The 24,158-nt window shown below is 43.2% G+C and overlaps 1 protein-coding gene across 2 annotated transcripts; it reads right to left on the reverse strand.

The window, feature by feature from the left end:
- Positions 1–1,429: 1,429 nt before the first annotated feature.
- On the reverse strand, positions 1,430–16,194 carry PTGR1 (prostaglandin reductase 1). Of its 2 annotated transcripts, XM_010578139.1 has the most exons (10): positions 16,161–16,194; positions 15,323–15,429; positions 13,315–13,360; positions 11,948–12,007; positions 10,548–10,715; positions 9,058–9,175; positions 8,605–8,760; positions 6,948–7,053; positions 5,803–5,921; positions 1,430–4,843 (listed from the first exon to the last, which is right to left on the reverse strand). In XM_010578139.1, exons 2-10 carry the CDS (start codon positions 15,426–15,428, stop codon positions 4,733–4,735), a joined length of 990 nt encoding a protein of 329 aa, XP_010576441.1. In that variant the 5' UTR covers position 15,429; positions 16,161–16,194; the 3' UTR covers positions 1,430–4,732. The 2 variants fall into 2 exon arrangements, with proteins under 2 accessions (XP_010576441.1, XP_010576443.1); XM_010578141.1 differs by lacking the exon at positions 11,948–12,007.
- Positions 16,195–24,158: the final 7,964 nt, after the last annotated feature.

Genomic DNA, 24,158 nt, shown 5'->3' on the forward strand with positions numbered 1-24,158 from the left:
CAGTGCTCGGAACTGTGAAGCCTGCTGATAAGAGAAATACCGTGATCAGATTTAGCACCCCTTAGCAGGATGGCACCAAAGGCTTTCAGCTTACTAGGAAGCAGAGCCCATGTTCAGCTAGTGATGAGGGGCTGAGGATAGGGACAGGAGGCATCTCCCCATGCTGTAGGTAATGGCCAGCAGCAAGCTAAGTTGTGAGGGATCTGTTGGAGCTGATGCTGGGTGGGGGTGTGAGAGATGAACAGCTACAGTCAGGTGTTGTGGGAGCAAGGTGAGAGCAAAGCATCTGAGGTATGTCTTGCTCACTTCAATACCGGCTGCATCAGAGATGTTGGGGGTTTAAGGTTGGACTTGACTCAGCTGGGGAACAGGGCTCACATGAGAATGGATGCTGTGGCTTTGCCGTGTTGTCCTGACCCCTCCTGTGGGCACTGACCCTGGAACACCATGAGAGAAGCTCAGCATGCAGCAATGCACTGCAGGAGTAGCTCCTTGGATTCAGCAACCCACAGCTCTTTGCAGCAATTCCCAGGGCCTCCTGAGGCCACCCTTGGTGTGGCAGGCCATGGTGAACTCAAAGCTAGTCCCCACTGTGTCCTAAGCTCAGGCGGGTATTGCCAGCAGCCCCAGCCTGAATTTCCTTGGGAACAGGACACAGAGGTTAGAATGTTTAGTAGCCTGGAACACCTCTGATCTAGAAACTTTCATTTTGCACAGGCAAGCATAAGGCATTAAGTGGTTAAACCACTGCTCTAGAAATAATGATATGTATAAATGAAGAGCTGTTTAGGCAACAGATGATGAAGCCTGCAGCTGTTTACATTTAAGATTATTAAATAAACTCTTCCTCTTGCTCTCATATATTACATCCTCAATGAACTGGGATCCTAAATGGCCTCAGAAATCCCACTGCCAAGCCTACTTGCTAAGTGTCACTTAGGCAGCAGCACAGACATAGCTACGTGGACTGGAGAAAAACAGCACAAAAACACCAGAGATGACTACCAGCACAGCCCCTGCTGCAGGGCTGTTGAGGAATGGGCACTGCACCCTGGGCAGAGCTGACACCCTTTCCACCTTAGCACAGACGCACGCAATGGAGGACTGCTGCAGTGTCAGGGAGGACCTAGCCCCAGGCAATCCCTTGCACGCCTTCTGACAGCCAGTGGGACCACCAAGAGCTTGCCCTTTCCCAGAAAGCCTTTAAGCTCAGCTGCAGAGTGATAATGTTAGAGGAAGGGTGATGGCAGCCGCGTTGGCCACCCACAGGCCTGGTGCAAGTGGCCAGAGGACAGGCTGGACCGTGTTGTGAAATGGAGTGGTTTAGACTGCTTAAAGAATCACCTTCAAGGGTATTAGCAAAAATTATTTAATAGGAATTTATAAAAGTGTGACTTCACAAAATTTGATGGCAAGGTTCACCCTATTACTTAATACATGGATTAAGTACAAAGGAAACATACAAAGCAAAATTAAGTTAGAATCAAACTAAAATTATGTATACAAAGACTGAAGATGCAATAAGGTAAAAGAGAAACATACAAAGGAAAATCGAATTAGAATTGATTTGTACAGAGACCGGGAATGTAAAAAGGTAGGGGAGACCCTCCTGTTGAGTTACAAGGTTCAGAGAAGACCTCCTTGCTTTCCAAACTCCTGTTGGAGCTTAGGTGCAGCTGGATCAACTCCTAGTCCCAGACTTGGGCAATGGTTTATGTCTAAAGGGATTATAATAGCAGCCTGAGATTGATTCACAGTTGAATAAAATTCATGACAGTGACTTATGTATAGATTAATATACTTGCTATAGAATATTCAGATTAGTACATGCACGAACACACTAAGAGATATACATATAAGCAAGTAAAAGAGGTATACCTGTTAAAAATTCCCCTTGAGTTCAGTGAAACTATTCACGTCAAACGCCTCAGCATTTTTCTCAACGGGCGAAGGGTTGAGCCTCAAGGAGCGGAGAGTTTCAGCCCAGGTCCCATGGGCTTTGGCAACAGACCTCCAATCTTCACAAACTCCAGAGTTCGTGAGCTCTGAGAGGCATCCCACTCAGAGGAAGATGCTGGTCTCAAAGGGTCTCACTTAGTACTGCTGCTTATAGGTTCATGAGATGATTGGCTTTAGTCATCAGCAAACGAGTGGGATTCCAATAGCACTGCTACCATTTCACGAGTTATGATTCAGATAAAGAAGGCTCCCAGGCTGTCAGAGAGTGACTTAAGATTCAGATAAGGGATGCTCCAAGGCTGTCAGAAGAGGACTGAGATAGGTCCCAAGATTGTCAGGAAATGACTAATTATTCCTACTCCCATCCCCAGCCTCTGCCAGGCAACAGGAGTCCTTGGTACTGTCGGTGCAGCTCCCTGTCTTAGCCGAGCAAGAGTTCCTGGTACAGTCAAGGCATGCTTAACCACCCAACTCATTACACTTGGGCTAAGGCCTAGCGAGTCCCCAGATTCATAGTTCAGCCCAGAGAGAGGGGGGAAATGCACCACCACAGACTGCCATGGTACTACCAATGCTCTGCCTAAAAGGACACATAGTCATGTATTGGCAGAAAGGGCCTATCCCAGCAACACGTTACTGTGCCTTTGCTCTCCACTGGGCACTGGCACCTTGTTCCACTTTGTTACACTGACTGTACTCATAGGGTTAGTTTGCTTCATTAGAGGGGAGAAATACAGAGCTTTTGTGACCCTCACCCTCCCTGGTACCACTGACAGTCTCATTCCCATGACTATCAAGGAAAAAAAAAATTCTGTGTTTTTGATACTCCCTTTTTATTTTCATCAAGACATTATGGAAAAATTCAGGTATCTCTCCATAAGCTTTAGAACTTCAAGGACAACCAAGCTCATGGTGACAAACCACCACAAGACCTCCGGACAGTGCCAGACAATGAGGGATATTATTGCCAATTATTCACATGCTGGCAGTATTCTGGTGTGTAAGAGAAAGCTATTTGCTCCTGAAAATCCAAGTTATGTTCCTCAGTAAAGTTCAGAGGTTGGGGGGGGAGGGGGCAGGGTGTTGGTTTTACAAAAATAATTATGTTTTGGGGGTAAAACAGCTTTGCAAAATCAGCTGCAATTCATGAAGCATGAAATGTGTACACAGATAGCAAGGGGAACGTACAGGTCAGTATTTTATGAGACAGCAGGCTGAGCCAGGATTATTCTGACAGACAAATCTTTCTGCAACTCCGACCACGGGGCAGGAACTCCATGAAGCTATATTTAGTTTCTGCCCAAATCACAACTTAACTTGAAACAAGAGATCATGAATTCACTGGACTTAAAACAATTCAGTATTTTAAGACTTGCAAGCCCTCTGAAAATTTCCGAATAAAAATGCGCTAAACAATAGCATACCTCTAAACAGTGGATCTGAAGCCTACTGACAACAAACTCCCTTTTCTGGTTTATCATTTTCCATGCTGTGCAGTGGTATTAATCCACAGATCTTTCTCAGAGGCCAGCTGAAAACCACAGCACTGGAGCTAACCCAAACTGGCAGTTTGTTCTCCTCAGAAAACCCTATAAAGCAACCAGAACCTCTTCCCTACTTGTACCAAGATGCAGTATTTCCCCAGTGGCCAGTCAACCTGTATTTCAGGACATGTGTTTTGTTCAGCCCACTCAGCAAGTTTTGGTTGGTCTACATCTTAAGTAAGTGATCTCTTCTTGTTGACAGACAGAGCATCTAATCCTAGCACTGCAAAGACATTGTAGCCACTTAGGATTCCTCTTCGCAGATCAATGAGACATAAAAATTAACCAAGCTGTCCTCCACAGTGGTTGAAGATGGTTCACCATCACCTTCAATACCTGTCTGTATCCCATACTAACAGGTTCTTGTTCTGGCTTTTTCAATACATTTATTGTTGCTAACCTGTTTGTCTCCTTCACTCAGCACCAATTTAACATAGCTAGGGCCAGCATATTGACCTCATCTTCCAGGAGAGCCAGGGTGAACACTATGGCAAGGTGAACTCTAAGCTTGGACACCAATGGCCTAATTACTCAAGGAAATAAGTGACCTATCTGTATCACCTGTACTGTAAGAGCTCCTGGGATAAATAAGTGCTTGTAGTATTTTAGCCACTCTCGTGTTAACTGCAAGGAAGTAAAGAGGAGGGCATTCCACAAACAGACCTACAAGACAAGCAAAGTATCCATTAACAGATTTATTTTTTCTTTCTATAATCTCAGAATAACTGAGATATCTACATTTCCTGATGAAAGTAAAAAAAAACCAAAAGCCAGCCATTGAGGAAGCTAGGAACCCCCAGGTGTTGTTGGCCTGTATTTTGCTCCTTGATACTGGTTAAAAACATCCCTCTTGCCGAGTTCTGGGCCAAATCAATGGGTAAACATTAGTCATCAGATGTGTGATCAGCTGGCAAAGCTTTTGGAATTGCTTTTCCTTTCTACAAGTTGAGTTGTAGAAAGGTTCAAGCTGCTATTAAATCTGTTAGAGTTCTGATGAAGTTCAGCAGTTTTAAGGCACTTTTTTTTGTGTAGCTTTGGGAAGCAACTCTCAAGTTCTTCAAGAGCAAAGCAACTGGCATATACTTACAATTATTAGCCCAGTTATTAACAGGAAGGTATCATCACCAAATGTCCAGCAAAATGACTGAAGCACACCTTTCAATCAGTGAGTTAAAAGCACTTAACAGAATCACATTCTCCTGCGCCAGTCCCCCAGGAATATGTGACCTTCAGACTTTCACAATGGCTTTTCCAAGATTTTCTCCCTTTAACATTCCAATGAATGCCATTGGCATGTTCTCAAATCCTTCAGTGACTTGTTCATGGCATTTCACTTTTCCCTATCAAAAGTAAGAAAGGAAATTGCTGAGTTTTCATTCACCAGGCTGCCTAGTTTTTACCGTCTTCAGGAGACTAAATTGCAACCAATTTTCTCCAGCTTGTATGTTTCACCTGAAACATGTAAGCTGGCACACACCAGGGTAACTGCAAAACTAGGTAGGCTGTTGTAAGGATCTGCTTTTCTTGCAAGACCTTCTACCTGGAGTCCTAACAGGGAGCAAAAGTCACTGCTACAAAAACACACCAGGACAGATTTAGTGCTACTTGGTCCCCAAACAATGGACAGGTAGGGGATTATTTCCCCATAGTCAGGCCTGTCTCCACCCATACGGAAGTATGGAATTGCAAATCCAAATGATCAAAAGTTGAGCCATCCCAAATCCTCATGTTTGTAAAAGCTAGAGCCTCTTAACCTTTAGTGTTCACACTCACAAGCTTTTCACAGCCATGAACCAAATGTTGAATTCAGCCTCCATTTAGAAAAATAAAATTTAAGAAATTCCCTGTTAAGTCCCTTTAAGGCCCAGCTTCCAATTCCATAAAAATATCGATTCTTGCCAGTAACTTCAGCATGACACTACAATGGAAATCCTTGCTCATACTACAAATGAAAGGAGACTTCTGAATGGGAAATAGAGGAATTACTCAAATATGAAACTCTTCATTGCCAGAGAAGTCTTTTGAATTTCTCTGGAAGCATCCTCTTTCAAAGCCTACATGTATTCTGGAATATATCTAAGTCCACAAGCTAGTATCACAGGTCTCAACAAAGCAGAAGGGATCAGGCATGTTCACTATGGTTTGAGTGTCCCCAGAAGGCTCAAAGACCAAGTCAGGTGGAAGAAAAATATCATGCCGGGACCTCACCTCAACAGCTATGACAAGAGACCCCTTACAAAGAGGGAAGCTGTGGTGTGAGTACGCCTTACAGAAAACTACCCCTTCCTTCCTTCCTTACCTCCACGACCCATTTTAGCAGGGCCTTCAGACCTTCCTCCCAGCGGTTATTCCAGCGGGTCACAATAAATCCTTCCATTCGAAGCTCTTTGAAGATCATTGGAACCTGCACATATGGCCCTGCAAGAGAAAGCAACCAGCAAACCACCTCCAATCTCAGTTCCATTTAAAGTAAGACCCAATGCATAAAGAGAGCTTTTAGCCACTAAAGACCACTGAACCACTTTGTTCCAGCCAAAAGCAACTGCTATTTTTTCCAAACAGAATTTCCAGGACAAAAGACCAAGGATTCATGGACAGACAGCCACCCAGGGAAACAAAGGCCTGATCCATAAAGCTGTGGGGCTAAACACCCACCACTTCTGAAAACAGTTTTATTCAGAAGTAAAGTGGCCTCAGCTTCACCTGAGGGGCTTCAGCCGAGTCCTGGAAATACTGTTTTGACAGCCTGCCAAGCTGTCATGCTCTTTCTAAATCTCCAAAAAGTTACTCACATTAAAAACCAGTTCCCTCAATCATAAAAATGTGATAGTCTCCCCACTCTCAAAAGCCTGTCCCATTTTTAAAGTGATCTGGGAGTCCAAAGCCAATCAGTTGCCAGAGAGAATTCAGACCTCCCATTTCTTCTAGAAGGCAAATTTGGAACAACTAATGTCATTGAAAGTGAATATTCATCTCAGCCACATTTCCCAGTAGTTTCACCAGTAGCTGAAATTTTATGGGAAAAAAAACCCCAAACCGTAAGCTGCCTCATCTAAAAACCCGAGGGAAATCCATTGTCTCAACTGAAAGTACATACTGTGTAAATGGCATCATGCCACCACGCGTGCCTTCTACTGATCTGTATCTGCTTAAAGCCCTGGTGAATCCTGTATTAAGTAGCTTAGTCTCTCCATTTCTAATCAGCTGAAGTTCTCCATCCGATAGGAGTGTGCACAAAGGAGGATGAGTGCATGTACACACAAGGAGTGTTGTCACATTCCTGCTGTCCCAAAGCAGCGGTTAGTTACCCAAATGTACACACATACGTACACTCAAATGGCATACGGAAACAACAAATAAAATCTCAAGAGACTCCCATTACATCTGTCTCCCTGCCATCACCAAACAGGAAATAAATTTAGACACAAGAAAGCAGGCCCACACCTTTCTGAGGCACAGAGTCATTGTACTGAGAGATGGCTCCACAGACTGCAATCCTTCCATATTTCTTCATGTGGTTGATAGCAATACTGGTGAATTCTCCACCCACCTACAAGAACGAGAGCATGTGCAGCATTACAGAGAATCCAGTGTCTGGCATTGACTGCCAAAACCTGCCAGCCTTGCATTGTTGCACCAACAGGTTCAATCAAGGCGCAGAGAGGTGAGTTCCACTACTCCAAAGACTAGGTGGCTGCAGAAACCCTTACACCTTGTCAACATCTATGAGGACTTGATCTCACTCTTCTGAAAAGTAGTTATGAACACCGGGAATCAGTTTTAACTCCCAAACTGCTTCACAGATCTTGGTTTGGAAGTGTTTTGCAGGACTTGCCCTTAGATCCCTCCTCCTAAGGAGCATGTCTAGGGGCACTAAGAAGAACCACCTCTGCATTTCCCCCACACCAGTCTGCACTTTTACCTCTTCACATCATGGTGATGTCAAGTTTTTACTTAATGATTCTCTTCCCCCAAACAGGGATGTGCTGTGCTCAGAAGCTTTTAATGGAGAAAAGCTGTGAGAAAGTTTACTGCTGGGGAGAGCTCTGCACAAAACTTGGAAGTGAGAGGGAAGGGAACAGACGTGACCATGAAATCTATTTAAGACCTTAGCAGCACGGACACAAAATTTGGAAGAGTAAGGCAAAACAACCAGGAGTTCCTGCCACAGGGGCAAGTGCTTTGCATTCACATCAATTGCCAGGGCAAGGCGGGTGCATTGCAATCCACACAGAACGACGGTGCCATCATCCCTGGATCAGCAGACAGGCCGCTGAGGGAAAGACATGCTAAAATGGTGATGATGGCTGCCCTTTAAACCAGGTAGGTAGCCTGGCACTTTTAGGCCAGTATCTCAGCTAATACCCCCGTGCCAGGTATTATATTACCAGGTATAATGCATATGGTAGCTATACTAGTAAATGAAAAAAGTCGGGGCTTGTCCTCTGGCTTGAAGGCGAACTGACATGATTTGACTGCATCCACCCTGTTGAACTCTTTTAGCTTCCAAAACAAGACAATCACATTCAAACAGCCTATCAAGAACAGTCCAGCTGTACTTGGCGAGAGGTCAGAAACACTCTACGGGCCACTCCAGCAATTTTACAAGTGGGTCTTGCAACTGTTTTGTTTACAGGTACTGGTGTAGCCACCTGGACCATGTAACGTACGGCCATCCACGCTCGTTCCCCTTCCAGCAACAGCAGAGAACTGCCTGTGGTCCAAGGTGGGGCCAGGAATGGACTAGAGCTCTCTGTTCAGCATCAGTTAAATGTTCACCATGACCCTCACCTCCCCAAAATGTGCCATACTTTCCAGAGAGTGAAGATAAGCTTCTCTCTGTCCATTCACAAACATCACCAACAATCCTGCTTTGCCTTCTGGTCTTTGTTCTTTCTGTTACTACCCAAGTCAGCTGCAGAAATAAATGTGGGAAAGGAAAAGGAAAGCAGTAAGCTCTTACAGACACCATTTCTCAAGGGAAATCAGTATCATGTTCCTGGTGTAGTCTTCAATTAGATGTATACAATATTGAGTTCCTGCTAGAGTTTAAGGAAAATGACAGTCTGCTCAATGCAAGGTCCTCTCTCTCTGAACTCACGTTGTCAAAGAAACAGTCATAGCCATCAGGAGAGGCTTTCCGCAGTGCTTCATCCAGAGATACAACAGTCTTGTAATTAAAGGCTTCATCAAAGCCTATTTTTTTCAGATAGGCAACCTTGTAATCTGAGCCAGCACAGCCAACCACCTTGCAACCCTGCAAGGAAAGGAGAAAAACATGTCTAAACATCCCCTTACAACACAGGCTGACACTCAAAAGAGTGCTGGGTGGAGGGCTCACCCTTAAAGTCAGGCTGTTGTCACCATACGAGTTCCTGAGCTCTAGGAAACATTCAACCAGCTTTGCTACATCTTCAGGAGCTTGCCCCATCTTAAGACCTTACTGTAGGCATGCCTTCAGGGATGCTTGCCCTCCTGATCATTCATGGCCTTGTTGCCCTGTCTCCCAGGTGAGTCTCCTGAGAAGCAAGTATGAGCAGTTCAAGTCACTCACCCCAATTTTAGCGAGCTGCCCCACCACAGAGCCCACAGCACCAGCTGCAGCATTAACCAGCACTGTGTCTCCTAGCTTCATCTTGCAGACCTCCAGCAGACCAAAATACGCAGTGAGGCTGTGAAGAAAAAGAAAGAATGCTCAGTCAGGAATAAAAGACACCAGATAGAGAGATGTGATTTGACCACATTGAACCGAAATATTGTCACAACCAGAACAAGGTTCAGTTTTCCTCATTCCTTATGAAATACAAAAATTAATCCAAACTTCTTAATCTGGCTTTTTACAGCCATCCCAGAAAAAAAAAGACGCTACTGGGAAACAGGATGCTGTGGCATAAGTCTATCTTAGGTGAAAACACCTTTCCTTGTGCTCACTAACTGAAAGGAGAAACAGAGATAATGGTAAGGTGACAACTCAGTTACACACTGGAAGAGAGAGTAAATCCAAACTAGACAGAGGTCAGTAGCCAGCTGGTATCTACCAGATTGAGGCAAAGATTAAATGATACTCATCACAAATCAAAGCTGGCAGAAAAAGAAAAAATGGTGGCAAAACCTTGCTGAACTGACAGGCACACTGCTCCTGAGGACTACTGTGCACAGCTATGGTTGCTGAGTGAATAGTAATCTGTAGGAACCACTAAAGTTTAGCTTAAGCATGTTCTACTGATCATACAAATACTGAATGACATCAGGCTCTGCAAACTTCCTGAAGCAATGTGATCAACTGGCCAAGAATCCCAACAAACTTTTCTTCTAACTTCTAAATTCAAGCTTGGAGCTTCCCGCTTGGTCCAAACTGAAAGGATGAACTGAATCCATCTCGCAGCTGCCTGGAAAAACATGCATCTTGCCTGATGTCAAGATGAAATCTGAGGAGGTCTACATCACATACAATGTTACAATCATTTTAAAGCCTTCAGCGTCAACTGAACTGACCAAGTCTTGGTGTCCCATACAAACTACAGATAAAGAGAATGTGAGAGACTGCAGTAATGAATATGGATTCTGAAGCACAGCAGCTCTGTCTGCTGCAGTGCAATTTAAAGGACCTCTATTTTGCTGCACATGACAACAGCTGCCTTTTGCTATTTTGGGGGCAATTCTGGCAATACGGTGATAGCAGAAGAGCCCAGTCAGCAGAAGCAGACTAGTCCAGATGCCAGTCACTTTTGAGTCTTTCCACTGAGGTTAGTTCAGATTGAACTTGATTCTTTGCAGCCCCTCCTGGATCCTCTTCCTACCTTATTACAGCTCCTCAAGGAGAGGCACCATAATCTCCAAGGCAAATATCCTCTGATCTAAAGGACGAGCCAAACTTCAGGCCCTCTACAGGGTAAGGGCATCCAGAAGCACACATGTTTTTTACCACAGTGAGCAGACAACATGCTCGTAGAACAAGACAAGGGAAAAAGGTCATACAGATAGGCAGAAACATCCTGCACAGCAAAATCCAGGGCATAGTTGCCTTTGCATCTCGAAACTCACCCTGGCATGCCAACCGTCCCAAGAGCCAGAGATTTGGGGAGTGATTCTGGCCAACTGGAAGGAAGGAGTTGTAGGTCTTTCCCATCAGAGATGAAATGAGTTCTCCAGCCACTTCTAGCCACAACAAAGGCCCCCACTGTGAAAGCAGGATTATTGCTTTCTACAATCCTGTTTAGAAGAAGATTAAAAAAATATAAAAGAATACCCTGTCAGAGACAAATAATTACTGGCTCTTCCCTCCTTTATTGCTGTTGCTGTGTGATGCAGGAGAAAGGAAACATTTCACGTCAGAACATTTAGCCCACACCTGCTGATGCTGTAGGCTTCTGATGCCTTTCCTGAAATGTCTACAATCTCTCCTCACCAGGGGGATACTGGGCAAGATGATTCTAGACTCAGCCCTGCCCACAACAAATCCAATGTTCCCACATGGGTGACGACTTTTTTTTGACTAGCACCAGTCTGGTATGAATTCAGACTAGGCTTCTTTGACTTAGAAGGCAGAAAGAGGATGCTGGCATTATAGGGTGGAAAAGCAAGAAGTCACAGATAGGCTGTAAGAAGCAGTTCCGTTCTCAGACAACCTGCACCTCATTTAAAGGTTGAAGATCCTGAGGATGGAACCTCTTGGGGTAACAAAACCAGACAGAAAGCAGTATCTAATAACAGGGAGAAGTTCATACTTGTGGTGTCTCTACGCCAAATGAATTCAACTTTCTTAGCCCAATGGGAAAATTACGTTGGGAAGGGGTAGGTAAGCAGCTCTTGGAATATTGAAAACAGCTGGCCTTCTGTTCAGCAGACTTGGTTGTTAATTTATCCCAGCCCTCAGTGTTCCTGCAGAGAAACATGAGAGTCAAAGGCCACAGGTGTTCCTGTGCAGCAACTTAAGAAGCAGCACAGCATGAACAAGCTGACAAAGGAAAACATCTATGTAGCTAAATTACCACAAGCTTGGGAAAGGATGGATTTAAGGTTAGATAACCCTTTGGCTAGAGCTGTATGTTAGGCGATGCTGAGGTATTCTCAGTTGGAGTAGATAACATGCATGATTTCGGGCATGCAATTAACTAGCACATCAGATTTTAAAATGTGAAGCTGACACTTATGGCAAGTGCAATGGTTGGTCCTTCATACCTCTGCTTATAGAAATTTCCACTGAAAACATTATAGCCAGAAATAACATATAGCTTGTATCAGAGGCCTAAATGGTCTCCAAGAAGGCAAAAGAGGTTCTTGGAGGAAAAAATACATTCCAACCAATTACAGATAGGAATACAGTTGCAGAAGTATGTAGACTGAAGTCAAGAATAGGTAATACAGGCTGCAGATGTCTTGAATATCAGTACATTCCTTCGAGATCTGCAATGCATACGGATAACAAGAACTGAAGATCTTACCTGGCAACCTGTGTCCCTATCATTATGTCTCCTTCCTTCATGTCCCTTTGACTGTAAGGTCTGTAACACAGGCAGAGATGGCTTACTGTAAGCAACTTTAATGATGTTCCAGATACACTGTGAAGTGGTAGCTACTGTCTGATCCAGAAAGAGAGCATAAGCAGTGATGTTGAACAGATCGTAAAGAGCTTGTCATTGTAATGACAAATCTGGATGTTTTCCATAGCCAGCTACTTGAGCACCCCATCTTGAATGAATACTGGGCTAGAGTGTTGGGGACACAATAGCATTAATCTTCCCAGCATGGTCCACCACTATAAGAAGCCTGAGACTCCAAAGAACTACGATGCTATGGTCCACCAGGCTTCTTCAAATCACCCAGTCTCCCTGTGCTTGAACCACCACGTATTAACATGGGCATATCAGCAATTTCCTACTTAGAATATGTATCCTATCCTGGTTTCAGCTCAGATAGAGTTAATTGTCTTCCTAGTAGCTGGTATAGTGCTATCTTTTTCAGTTTGGTATAAGAATGTTGATAACACTGATGTTTTCAGTTGTTGCTCAGTAATGTTTAGTCTAAAGTCAAGGATTTTTCAGCTCCTCATACCCAGCCAGCAAGAAGGCTGGAGGGACACAGGAAGTTGGGAGGGGACACAGCCAGGACAGCTGACCCAAAGTGGCCAAAGGGGTATTCCATACCGTGTGACGTCATGTCTAGTATATAAACTGGGGGGAGTGGGGGTGGGGGGATCACCACTCACGGACTAACTAAGCATCAGTCAGCAGGTGGTGAGCAATTCCATTGTGCATCGCTTGTATGTTCCAATCTTTTTATTATTACTATTGTCATTTTATTAGTGTTATCATTCTTAGTTTCTTCTTTGCTGTTCTATTAAACTGCTCTTATCTCAACCCATGAGTTTTACTTTTTTTTTTTCCTATTCTCTCCCCCATCCCACTGGGTGGCAGGGGAAGTGAGTGAGTGGCTGTGTGGTGCTTAGTTGCTGGCTGGGGTTAAACCACAGCAATCCTTAAGTACAAGGTTGCTAAGATAAATGAAGCAGCTACTGCAACAGGACTGCAGTGTCCTTTAAGCCCATTGCATTCCAGTGGAAGAGACATGACAAGAAACAGCAGAGTCCAAGAAAAGTCTAGCGCTGCAGCATCATTATCCTAATGTCTGGCTAAATCTGGCACAGCTCTATATTGGGAGTCTTGTAATTTACACACATTTTATAAAAAGCAGACAAAGGCACCTCGGACTCTGGCAACAAGAGTGCTCCCAGCACATTGTTTTTGAGGTTTAAGTGGGAGATCAAATGAGATATCTCAGCCAGCAATTTAAAAAGAAGAAAAAGATATACCTCATGTAAGGATCAACACTGAGAAACACTGATTCAAGCAGCAACTCTGCAACAAAAGATAAAGCAAATTCCTGGGCATTAGCAGTGCAGTAAAGCATAGTTTCTACAAGTCAGTCTTTCAACAAGTGATATGAATTCCTGACAGCTCAAAAACCCCATATCCCATCATCCTTAGGGAAAAACTACCAGAAGCAACTATTACATTCATTAGCTTTGTCTGGATTATCGCTGTGCTGTTAAAAAAGACACCTTCTGTAGTGTATCTTTAGGAGGCTAGCTTCTCATCAACTCCTTTTTTTTTTTTTTATCTGCCTCCTGTCTCTACAGAAGGCTCCAAGAGGCCAGACCCCCTAAGCAAAATACTAACTTACTTTCTACTCCTATACAAAATGCCTTCCCATCATTCAGCCAGCAGAGGGTGGTAAGAAACCTTGGCACAGGTCAAATACAAACACTTTGGTGCCTTAAACAGAAAGCATTAGGCTATCTTTCCAGGTAGCCTAATGCATCTTACTGTTTCTAATGCCACTAGTTCTTGTGAAATAAACTGTTAAACAAATTTTAATTTATGTTTTCATTCACACAGCAGTTTTAGCTGTTCATCTACACCTAATAACACTTTTCATTGCCTGTGCTGCAGTGGTCTTGCTAGTACCAGCTAGAAATATATTCAGATATAAATATTTTCCCATTACTCAGAGCAAGCAGGAAAAACAATCAAGGCCATGTAATGTAACAATAAAGGCCATCTCTTTTAAAAGTGTTACTCTAGTACGAAGCTATGCCTCTTCTTGCTGTAGAGATTACAGTGGAAAGGAAGAAATTACTCCATGTTCTTAAATACTCACAGGCATGAAATTTTTAAGTGTGTCTGAATGCTATAGAAGTACACATGCTATGAAAACACTTGAAAGTATATGTAAGAAGGAATCACCTTTCAAACCTTTAAGTTGTAAACATAACTAGTACTTTAATGCAATTTCTTTGGCACACCTTCTAAACTCGAGTAAATTTTGCAAAGGACAAGTGGTGGTGTGAGGCTCAAGACAGCATGGTACAAATGTCCATGTGAAGCCAAAAATCAAGGTTCATTATTTTATCAACAGCTCTTGCATATTTTAAGTTATCCTATTCCCTACCCTTTTCAAAACAGAGAAACACGGGAATAAATAAAGCCTGTGCCTTTTTTACTCTTTTTATTCACTCTCTCTTGCTGTCACAACAGGTCAAATATAACAGATAAGCACTGGCAAAAAAATAGATATTGAATGCAGACAGAATTCTTGCCTTGTTGCTTCTTAAAATGAAAGACCAGCCCACACTGACTCCAGCCCCAAGGCCTCCCAGCTGCAGGCTCCCTCCCACTCCAGTCACTCTGCTGTCCCCCAGCATATCAATACCTTCTCTATCAGCATGAAAAACTCCAATGAAAACCTCCTCCCGGAACCTACCATCTTCTCCAGGTTTCTCTAAAGGATTTTGCAAAATAAAGTAGATGAAAACCTTTCACCACTAAAGCATGCTTGCGTTTTACTACAGTTACCTCATTTGCTCTGTCATGGTTCACTCCTCTCTTTCTAAATTAATCGAATTCTGTCTCCTTGTGGCTGTCGGTTTTGAGGGTGTATCACTTCAGCAATATTCTCCAGTAAGCTTTATTTGCAAACACATTCGAACGCCTTTGCCATCAAGTATTGTGTGTGATTAGGCAGCGTGAGACTGTGAAAGGCATACTGCTGCTGCGTACTGGAGTTAGAAGAGCTCAGCCACTGCTTCTAAGGGTATTGTCAGAAGGCAGCGTGTCTTAAAACCCACCAAACTCATCAGCATACATGTTCTTGAGCAATTGCCCTTCTCTGTTAAGGTGCATGGCTTGCCACAAGCCGTGCCAACCCATTTTTGAAAATCCAAGCCAGAGAAATGTACAAACAGTTCTACAGATGCACAGCCATTCATCAGCAATCATACAACCTCCGGAAAAAATAAGAACGGGTGGTACTCCACTCACCTCCATCCTTTAGGTTTGGCAGCTCTATCTTTTTCAGGTCGAAGTCACTGGTTTTGGGGAATCCCTCAAAATGCTTCTTCAGAACCCACACCTTGGCAGTCACCATCCTGTGCAACAAACAGCAGGGCCAAAGAGTGCCTGTCAGAGACGCCCAATGTTGCTGGGCTGCTCATGGGGGCTGGTTTAGACTTCATGAAGCAGAACAGTATTTTCATAACATGCCATTACACAAGACAGCCTCTGCTTGCATCCTGAGGCATTATCGCTGGATCAGGAAAATATCTGAAGAGCCCTCTCACTGCCTAAGCAACCCAGAACTTCCTGTGACCTGCCAGACCTGCCTGCCTGCTGGTAGCAAGTCCTGGTGTGGGAAGTCAGCCCCAGCAAGATGTACGGCTCCCGCTCTAAAGAAACTGAAGAGGGAAAATCTACTAGTTTAAGGAGAAAAAAAAGCATGGAAGGAAAAGAACCAAAAACACTTAAACTCACTCTTTCGCTCCGATTACATGGGGTGAGTACTGAACCTAAACTTTTACAAGCTTGAATCAAAGTGCAAGTGAGAAATACAAAGGTAAGAAAGACCTCTTTCTGTGACACCCCATATGTTGAAAGAAAACACGTCTCCAGTTGCCAAGCTCAGGGCTTGGAACTGGGAGCACATTGTCACCAGCATTTTCCATACAAGATGGAAATAAACAAATGACTTGCATTTTTTTTACCTTCACAGCCCCTTTTTCCTTCCTATAAGCAAGCACATCAACAAGGCAAAGAAAGAAGTTTATACTTAGAGCACGCAGGTGGAAAACTGTGTCTTCTGCTGACAAGGCGAGTCAATAACCTTTGCACCGAGCTCGGTGGCTGGATTCCTTCAGTCACACACACCTCCTGAAAGGCAAAGACATCTGCTTTCGTCAACAGAGCAGGTACCACCCTCAGTCCACTCTCCCAGGAGCAAGTCTAAGTCCTCAGTAAACCTGGCACAGGGGCACACCCAGTGTGATTTACCTTTCTCCTATTGAGATTTGAGATTATCCTTAAAGACCGCTCCAATTCAGCATGCAGCCAGTTGCACAGGAATGTTCTGCAATATGCTAGGCTAAATATACAAACCCCACAGTCCTAGAAACCACAAAATACTGCAGTCTGGAGACAGAGACTATCCCCCGCAGCAGGAGTTTCTTCAAATCACATTTTACAAGTCCAGCCCTAAAACTCTTAAGAGTTCTGCCACTGAGGAAAAAACATCTAATTAAAAATGAATATAAAATTCATCGTTCAATCCGTCATTTAACACAACAAACAATCCATACATTCGCCACTACCACAATGGAACACTATTATGACATTTAGATAGTGAGATGTCTGCAGGCTCTCAAGACATCTGTACCCGCGTTGTGTGCTCTGACATCTTCACTGTTCCCAATGCACGCACCAAAGGATCAGAGCTTGTGTGGCTATGCCTCTGCATGCTGGGATCTCTGTGCGTTGCAGAGCCACGTAAAGAAGCAGTAGCAAGCTTTGGCATTTTGCCTCAACTGCGTTGCAATGAGGCATGTGGCATGGCAAAAAACTGTCCAGGTGTTGTCCCACAGGTGGGGTCGTTTACCCGGTGTGGGAAACGCCAATATAGACACAGAGCAGAGGTATTTTGTTCCAATTCATGTTTGCGCAAAGATGGGGGCTAGGTGGTAATCCACAAAGCTAGCACCCTGTATTCACAGTTTCTATTGGGTTAAAGTTTCACGCTTCCACAGTGTTCTTTTATTCTACAGTGCGTGTGAGTGTGTGTGTGTGTGTGTTGACTTGGTGGTCGTGATCTCCCCCTGCCACCTTTACTTTTCCTCCAGTTATCAAAGATTTTTGCTGACTTCATGCCTATTAGCAATTATTCAACTTTTCGGTGCCTCCTGGGGTAGGATGTTCCTTTCTTATCAGTCTTTTAGTTCTTCTTCAGGGGCACAGTCGTTAGCAAGGCATGCCTTGTGTATACAAGGGTATCTTATTTCAGAAGACCTGTGTGGTCTTCTTAAGTACATCACTTCTTAAGTACATAATTTCTTAAGTACATCACAGGGACTATGTCTTCACCTTTTATTTTTCTTGTGAAAATATTAAAGTAGAATATAAAGGGTGGAAAGTGAGACCAATACATAGCGGCACGTTTAACGACAAAACACCTGAAGACAAAAGTACTAATTAGGAACATAAACCTGAGAAAACAAACAAAACTTTTTTAAAGATGCACAAGCAAGGACCAGGGATAACAGGGCAAGCTCTCAATCACTGAGATAAAAGCAAAAGCCACCAGACCCGGAAACTCATCAGCTCTCAGGAACTTTCTGTAATGCATCAGGGATGTTCCTGGTTCCTAGATGAGAAACAAACACAGCACAGGTGAAGGGTCCCTGCATTAGGAGTGTGTGCTGGGGAAATCACCTACATCAGGACAGGCACATCTTTCACAAAATGGAAGAAGTATCATCAAGCTCACTGTCAAAGCATCCCGCATTCGTTAAGTGAGCAGCCAAAACCAGCACTCCTCACATCCCACATACAATCACAAGAACCAAGGCCACAGAAAACTTACCTGCAGAAATCGCATCTGACCTGCAAATGTTTTTTCTTAAAAAAGAAAAAAAAAAAAAAAAGGCAGGGGGCACCCCCCGGGCATTTCCATCCGCCGCTGTATTTCCTTTGGTATGAACGGTGCTTATCTGTACTTTTCTGTAACAAAAGATACTGCGACACTGCAGCAACAACAAAGCAAACTCAGCAAAGGGGCTCACGGGAGCAAAAGGTGAGTTCAGGGTAACACAAAACTGATCCCACTCAATCGCTTATACACACAAGCACTAAGAGGTGTTTGTGCCAGCAGTGCGTCCTGCATTCAGGAAGAGGTACCCATGTGCTCCAGCCAGGAATGACTGGGTACAAGGGATGACAGCTAGATCGGCAGCCATGCACGTACCCCCGGGGAGCCAACAGTGATTCAGAAATGCTTTGTCTCCCATTCTGTCCCACCTCTGTGAGTCATAGACTCCCTGCTTTTTGTCTCTTTTGTCTGTGTGCAGCAAGGCTCCACCCTGTTTTCTCTACATTCCCACCATCATCTCTTAATAGCTTGATTCTTCACTTTAGTCTGAGTACAGGAACATGCTGTCCCTTGTTTTAGGCCGTCCTTTGTTTCCCCTATCTGGTCCTCTAAAGAAGCTGCACAAAGATGTGCTGTAATCCTGATGATCTGCAATCAGGTGCCATCAATACTGGCCATTTTCTCTCTCTTCCGCTGTTCCTTCTGGTGCTTCCGCACTCAGACTTCCCATTCACACCAATCTTCAAATTCCTATCAAAAATTTCTACTTTTTGTGATACACAGATTTTCCAGCAGAGCAATGATCCCTCCTACAAACAATACGGAAATATTAATTTCACTGAACCATTTTTATTACATTTAGGCCTACCTTTGAGAACAGGACAAACTTTCTGCTGACCTCTTCTCACCTTCTACTGAAATTGCATTATTATAGCCACTTCAAGGCTAGGGATGTGAACGAAAAAGCCCCAAACCAAACAAACAGAAAACAGAACACAGATACATGCTTGATGCATGGATTCACAAACCAACTTCCAGGTTAACAAACCAAGATTATTTTGTACATTTAGATATAAAATCATAAGAACTGATAAGGACGATGTTGCTTAAGCATATTAAAGAACTCTAAAGCATAAACAGCAGTGATGATGTGTTTAAGAAATTATGTACTTAAGCCACCTTAAAAAGGCCACAAAGGCCTTGTGAAACAAGATACCCTTTGTATAAACAAGGCATGCCTTGCTAACGACTGTGCCCAAGAAGAACTAGAAGGCTGGTAAGAAGGGAACATCCTACCCCAGGAGGTGCCAGAAGTTAAGTAATTGCTAATAGGCAAGAAGTCAGCAACGATCTTCGATAACTGGAGGAAAAGTAAAGGCGGCAGGGGGAGATCACGATCACCGACTCAATCCAAGACGAAAAAGATTTACCCCACCTCCGACTCTCCTTGACCATGCGCTGTAGAATAAAAGAACACTACCTTTAATTCGAAGCAGGGAAAACTTCAGCCCAACAGAAGCTGTGGTAGATAAGCAACTACCAATAACAGTTTTGGGGAAGAACTTTGGAAATTAAATATGTATAACTGAACTGTATAAATTGCTTGCCTGTTTAGGCATGAGGTGTGCTAGCTTTGTGTATTACCACCAGGCCCCACCTTTGTGCAAACATGAACTGGAATAAAATACCTCTGCTCTGTGTGTACATTGGCTTTTCACGCACCGGGTAAACAACTTTTGGGACAACAGTGATGCAACATTTGTGGGGTCCAGTAAAAGCATTACTGGACTAAACATGTGATAGCCACCATCACAGCTCCAAGAGCAGTAACCATTGTGCTGTAAAACTACTTTGTTGTGTCAGTGGATTTGAATAACACATTTCTTTTGTATGTTTTCTGTATTAAGTGTTTCATAGACCACTATAAACTTTACTGCAAAGAGGCAGCTACGATAAAAACTTGAGAAAAGACAGTCCATGAAGGTAATAAAAAGACCCTTTTAAAAATAATTAATTTCTAGCAAGTCCCAGGAAAAAATTAAGTTGATGCATTTCTGCCTGATATTCATACCAAAGAACCATGAAAGCTTTTACTGAAGTTTAATTACAAGACAGCATTTATTCTTATGTCCTTCAAACCCTCCCTGTCCTCTGGTATAGCCCATCAAGTTATCAAAAAATGAAGTTTTACATTAATCTCTATCAACTTCTTCCATAAAATCAGACACCTAGGAAAGAAGTAATGGATTGGCGAATCTTGGCTTTATGCACTAACAATATATGTAAGAAAGCAAAGATCCAGCCTGTGTTCAGACACTGCAGTTGGTACAATCTGTAGCAGAGCTGCAAGCAAAGCACCTTCACACAGGTTATCACAGCTCAATCCCCAAAATCAGCATGGGGAAGGAGGTTCACAATTCAGGTGAAAATAGGAGAGAAAAGAAGAGGTGAAAACCAGGATCCCATAGTAAATACTAGCAACTGGAAAAGAAGGTCACGAATAAAAGAGAGGACAGATAAGTCTGAGAAAATTGAGTGTGACTGGAGGCTGAGGAGCTGGTTGGTGGTGCTACCCTAAATCTGGGAATCTTCACATTAAAGTAGAAAAGTAGTAAAGCTCTCAAGGGACCATGAGTCAAACCAGCAAAGTTTACTTTCCTTAAGTAATCCCAACTAACATTTGTATCATGTGTGGTATTGTTATCAACTAATATGTATAATATGATTGAAGTAACCAGACAGCTGCTAAAATCCTGTGTACAGCCCCCATCAGTTAATATTTAAAATAGGGAAACAATAACTAGATATGATTTAGGGTTTAGGAACTAACTACTAGACAATGGTGCTTTATGATTATGTCAGAAAAGGTAATGGATTGTGGCCCAGCCAATAAACCTTGAAGAACTGCTTAGAGTAAGAAGTAGGTAAAAGGTAATTCCTACAGGGGGAGATTGTGACCACCAACTCATTGACCACCTACTCAGATGATACCACCTACTGAAAGGAAGACAATGAAGGAAGAAGACAGTCTGTGCACTAATTTACATGAGAGGCAAAGAAGAAAGAACCAATCATTAAGAGAAATAATAATGAATATGTAAACTGGATAAATATGTAAATTGTAATGTAATACATATGTAATATGTAAACTTAAGTACATAAATGTGGGAATTTTTGAGACAAAGATGTGCTTGCTGTTTTGAGACAGGCACCCATTCATGTGCATCAATTAAATTAATTTGCAAATACCTCGACTCTGTGTGTTATTGGCTTGCACACCAGGTAAACGAACCCCATTTGTGGGATAACAATATGGTTTCCTAGCCTGGGCTTGTCCAAATCTAACCCTGAGGACAAAACTGTCTTAGAAGCCTGTCAGTTACAAAAAAGTTCAATTAAAATTTGGGGTTAGCTTAACAGCTCATCTTGCTGCCAGTCACAATTAATTTCCAGATATGGCTGTGGTACTTGTTTCCTTTTATCTCCATTCTGAAGCAGGAACAGCTATGCTCCCAGCTACATTAGAAGAAAAGCGTATGATTAAAAGCTGAATAAAGTATATATCTCATCTCAGACATAATTAGTTTGTAGATCAGTGCTGAGGAAAAAGCCACCAGTCACCACAACAGCAAAGTTGTTCAAGAAATCATCGTCTCACCTAGTGCCTTTCTTCTGATCCAGTTTACGCAGTCTCCTGCGTTTTACATCTTGTGCTGAGAGAAGAACAGAGTGGCCTTGTTATGCTGACTAGTGATGGATAAGAAAACCTGTATGTTGAAACACATGTAAGATACCAGAGGAAATCGCTTTTGGTCGATCTTGCAATTCCCTGGGAAGATAAGAACTTTAGGCCCTTTTATATAATTTAGCTTAGAAGCGTCAATATGGTTTGTGTTAAAAGAATATAAATCAAGAAAAGATATTCATGAACGTTCTTCAGGATAAGCTGTATCAAAACATGTAAGGTGTCCCACTGTGCAGAATCACTAGAAGAGGGTGAACTAGCGGACAAGTGAGGAAGACTATGGAAGACCACCAAAGATCTCGAGTGTGCCTGCGCCAAGGACATTTACATATATTAATGAGTTCCCAGAATTCAGATGAATATGTTAATTACTTCCAGGAAAAATAATTAATATGTATATCCATTTTGTATATAATCTCAACTGGTGAAAGAATTGGTGTGCACGATAGGTGGAGCGATCCCCCGTGCACCCAGCGCTGCAATAAAGAATGCTTGCTTTCTAAAACTCCAAAATCAAGTCTTAGAGTTTCTGAAGTACTGACTTACGGTAACACTGCAGCATTTCAAAGCAATCTGCCAGGCACCAGCATAGAAGACTTTCTAAATACTTTAAAAAACAAATAAACAAACAAACAAACTTAAAAGCACTTCTTGGCAGTAGAGACTGCCAAGGGAATCATAATCCCCAGGCTACCTCGGGATTCCCCACACATTACAGGATTACCAATTACCTGGGAGCGAATATGGCCTCAAATCATAAGTGCCTGTGAGTTAGCAAAAATTACCTGTTCCTCCCCTCTGGTTTAGCTATTACAGTGCTTTCTCAGGAATTATTTTTTCCTGTGGTGGAAAACAAGGTAAAGGAAAACCGCTTCCATGCTACTTTTGGCAGACACTATACCACAAATATCTGAGCAAGCATGATGCTGCATTGTGAAACAATAAAGCTGCAACTTCACTTCTTTATGCAATGCTATCAAGCCCTGGAAGGAGGTCAAAGGTTGGAGGTGAGTAGTCATAACTCAGTGAAAAGACTGTGCTGCCCTGCACTTTGTTGCAACACTGTAATTCCAACACAGGTTCAACAGTCCTGCAGAGCAAGCGCACACAGGGAGGGGAAAAGGAAAGCCAAGACCTGCACTGAAACAGGTAAGCTGCCCTTCAGCTCTCAGAAATTGCACATAAAGTAAGAATCTTAAGAACTATGTCTGGCAAGACAGAATAAGCAAGAAGGCCACAGATAGGAAGGAAGACAGGACACTGCAGGTGACTTGGGCTGACAAACCAAGCCAAAGCTTCTTGAAGGGCCAGCTGCGATTCCCTGGTCACTGCGGTGCACTCTTAAGCTTCTTTCAAGCACTCTTTCTGTTTCCCCCTTGCTTAAATGTTGATACAGTCCAAGCGCATGCTGCAACATCAGTAAATGCAAATTCCATCAAAGCTGTTGAGACATACTGCAGCACAGTACTTCTTACGTTTGCAGGGACATGCCTGTTACTGCACTACAGATAAGTATTTCATTTGCTTGATTTTACAGCTCCCAAAAACCCCTCCTTTTTTTAAAGCTCCATTAAGCTTAAATTTCTAGAAAACTCAATTTAAATTAAACCCTAAACTTTTGACTACACCAAGCAAGCAATTTAAGGGAAAAAGATAAGAAATCTCAGGCTGGTATCTCATGTTGTGAAGTTACTGCAAGAGCTTCAGGACTTAATAAGCCTGTCCATTGACTGCTCCTTCCCTCATTTCTCACTACTTACCTCTTACAAAGGTTAAGCACCCCTGCCTCTTGCAGTGTAGGTATTAAGACAGCCCTGTGTGCTCAGAAAGGAAGTTACACACTTTCAAGCACTAGCAATCCCTCTGAGGCCCCCTCCTGAATTTCTCGAATATGACAAGGGCAGATACATCCTTGAATGAGATCCTGCTTGTAACAGAAGCAACGAGCTTCTCCCTCAAGAGGAAAACTAGCCGCTTCAGCCCACCTACCATATCTGAGACATACCTGTCATCTGTTACCCCTCTAATACATCCATAGTATTAAGGAGACTGAGACGGATAAATGAAAAGCTAAAGTGACAAGACAGAAAAAACAAAAAAGTGGGAAGTCAATGAGAGTCAAAGGAACTGCAGTGGAAGGGGAGAAGCACAGAGCCGTGATCAGCACCTTTTGAATCGCTGCTTTAGACAGCAGGCAGCATCTGGCAAAAGGGGCCTGAGGACCTCCTCGCTCCTGCAGTGCACATTAGCTCAGCATAGTACGTTACTGTTATATAGTCCACAGTGAGTAAAAATAGGTGCATCTGTGCAAAATGCCATCCTAGGGCTCCCACAGCGATTGGGGCAGAGAAGCCATCCTGCAGTGACACACAGCCCCTGACAAGACTTGCCTCTCACCACTGGTGAACACTGATCACTGGTGTGAACTCTGACTGAGACATTTCCTATGGTATGTAAATGGGAGTGTCCATCTAGCCCTACCAGAGCGGATGCGATAC

The sequence above is a fragment of the Haliaeetus leucocephalus genome, unplaced genomic scaffold (assembly GCF_000737465.1).
Source record: "Haliaeetus leucocephalus isolate CR32 unplaced genomic scaffold, Haliaeetus_leucocephalus-4.0 Scaffold605, whole genome shotgun sequence".
Taxonomy (NCBI): Eukaryota; Metazoa; Chordata; class Aves; order Accipitriformes; family Accipitridae; genus Haliaeetus; species Haliaeetus leucocephalus.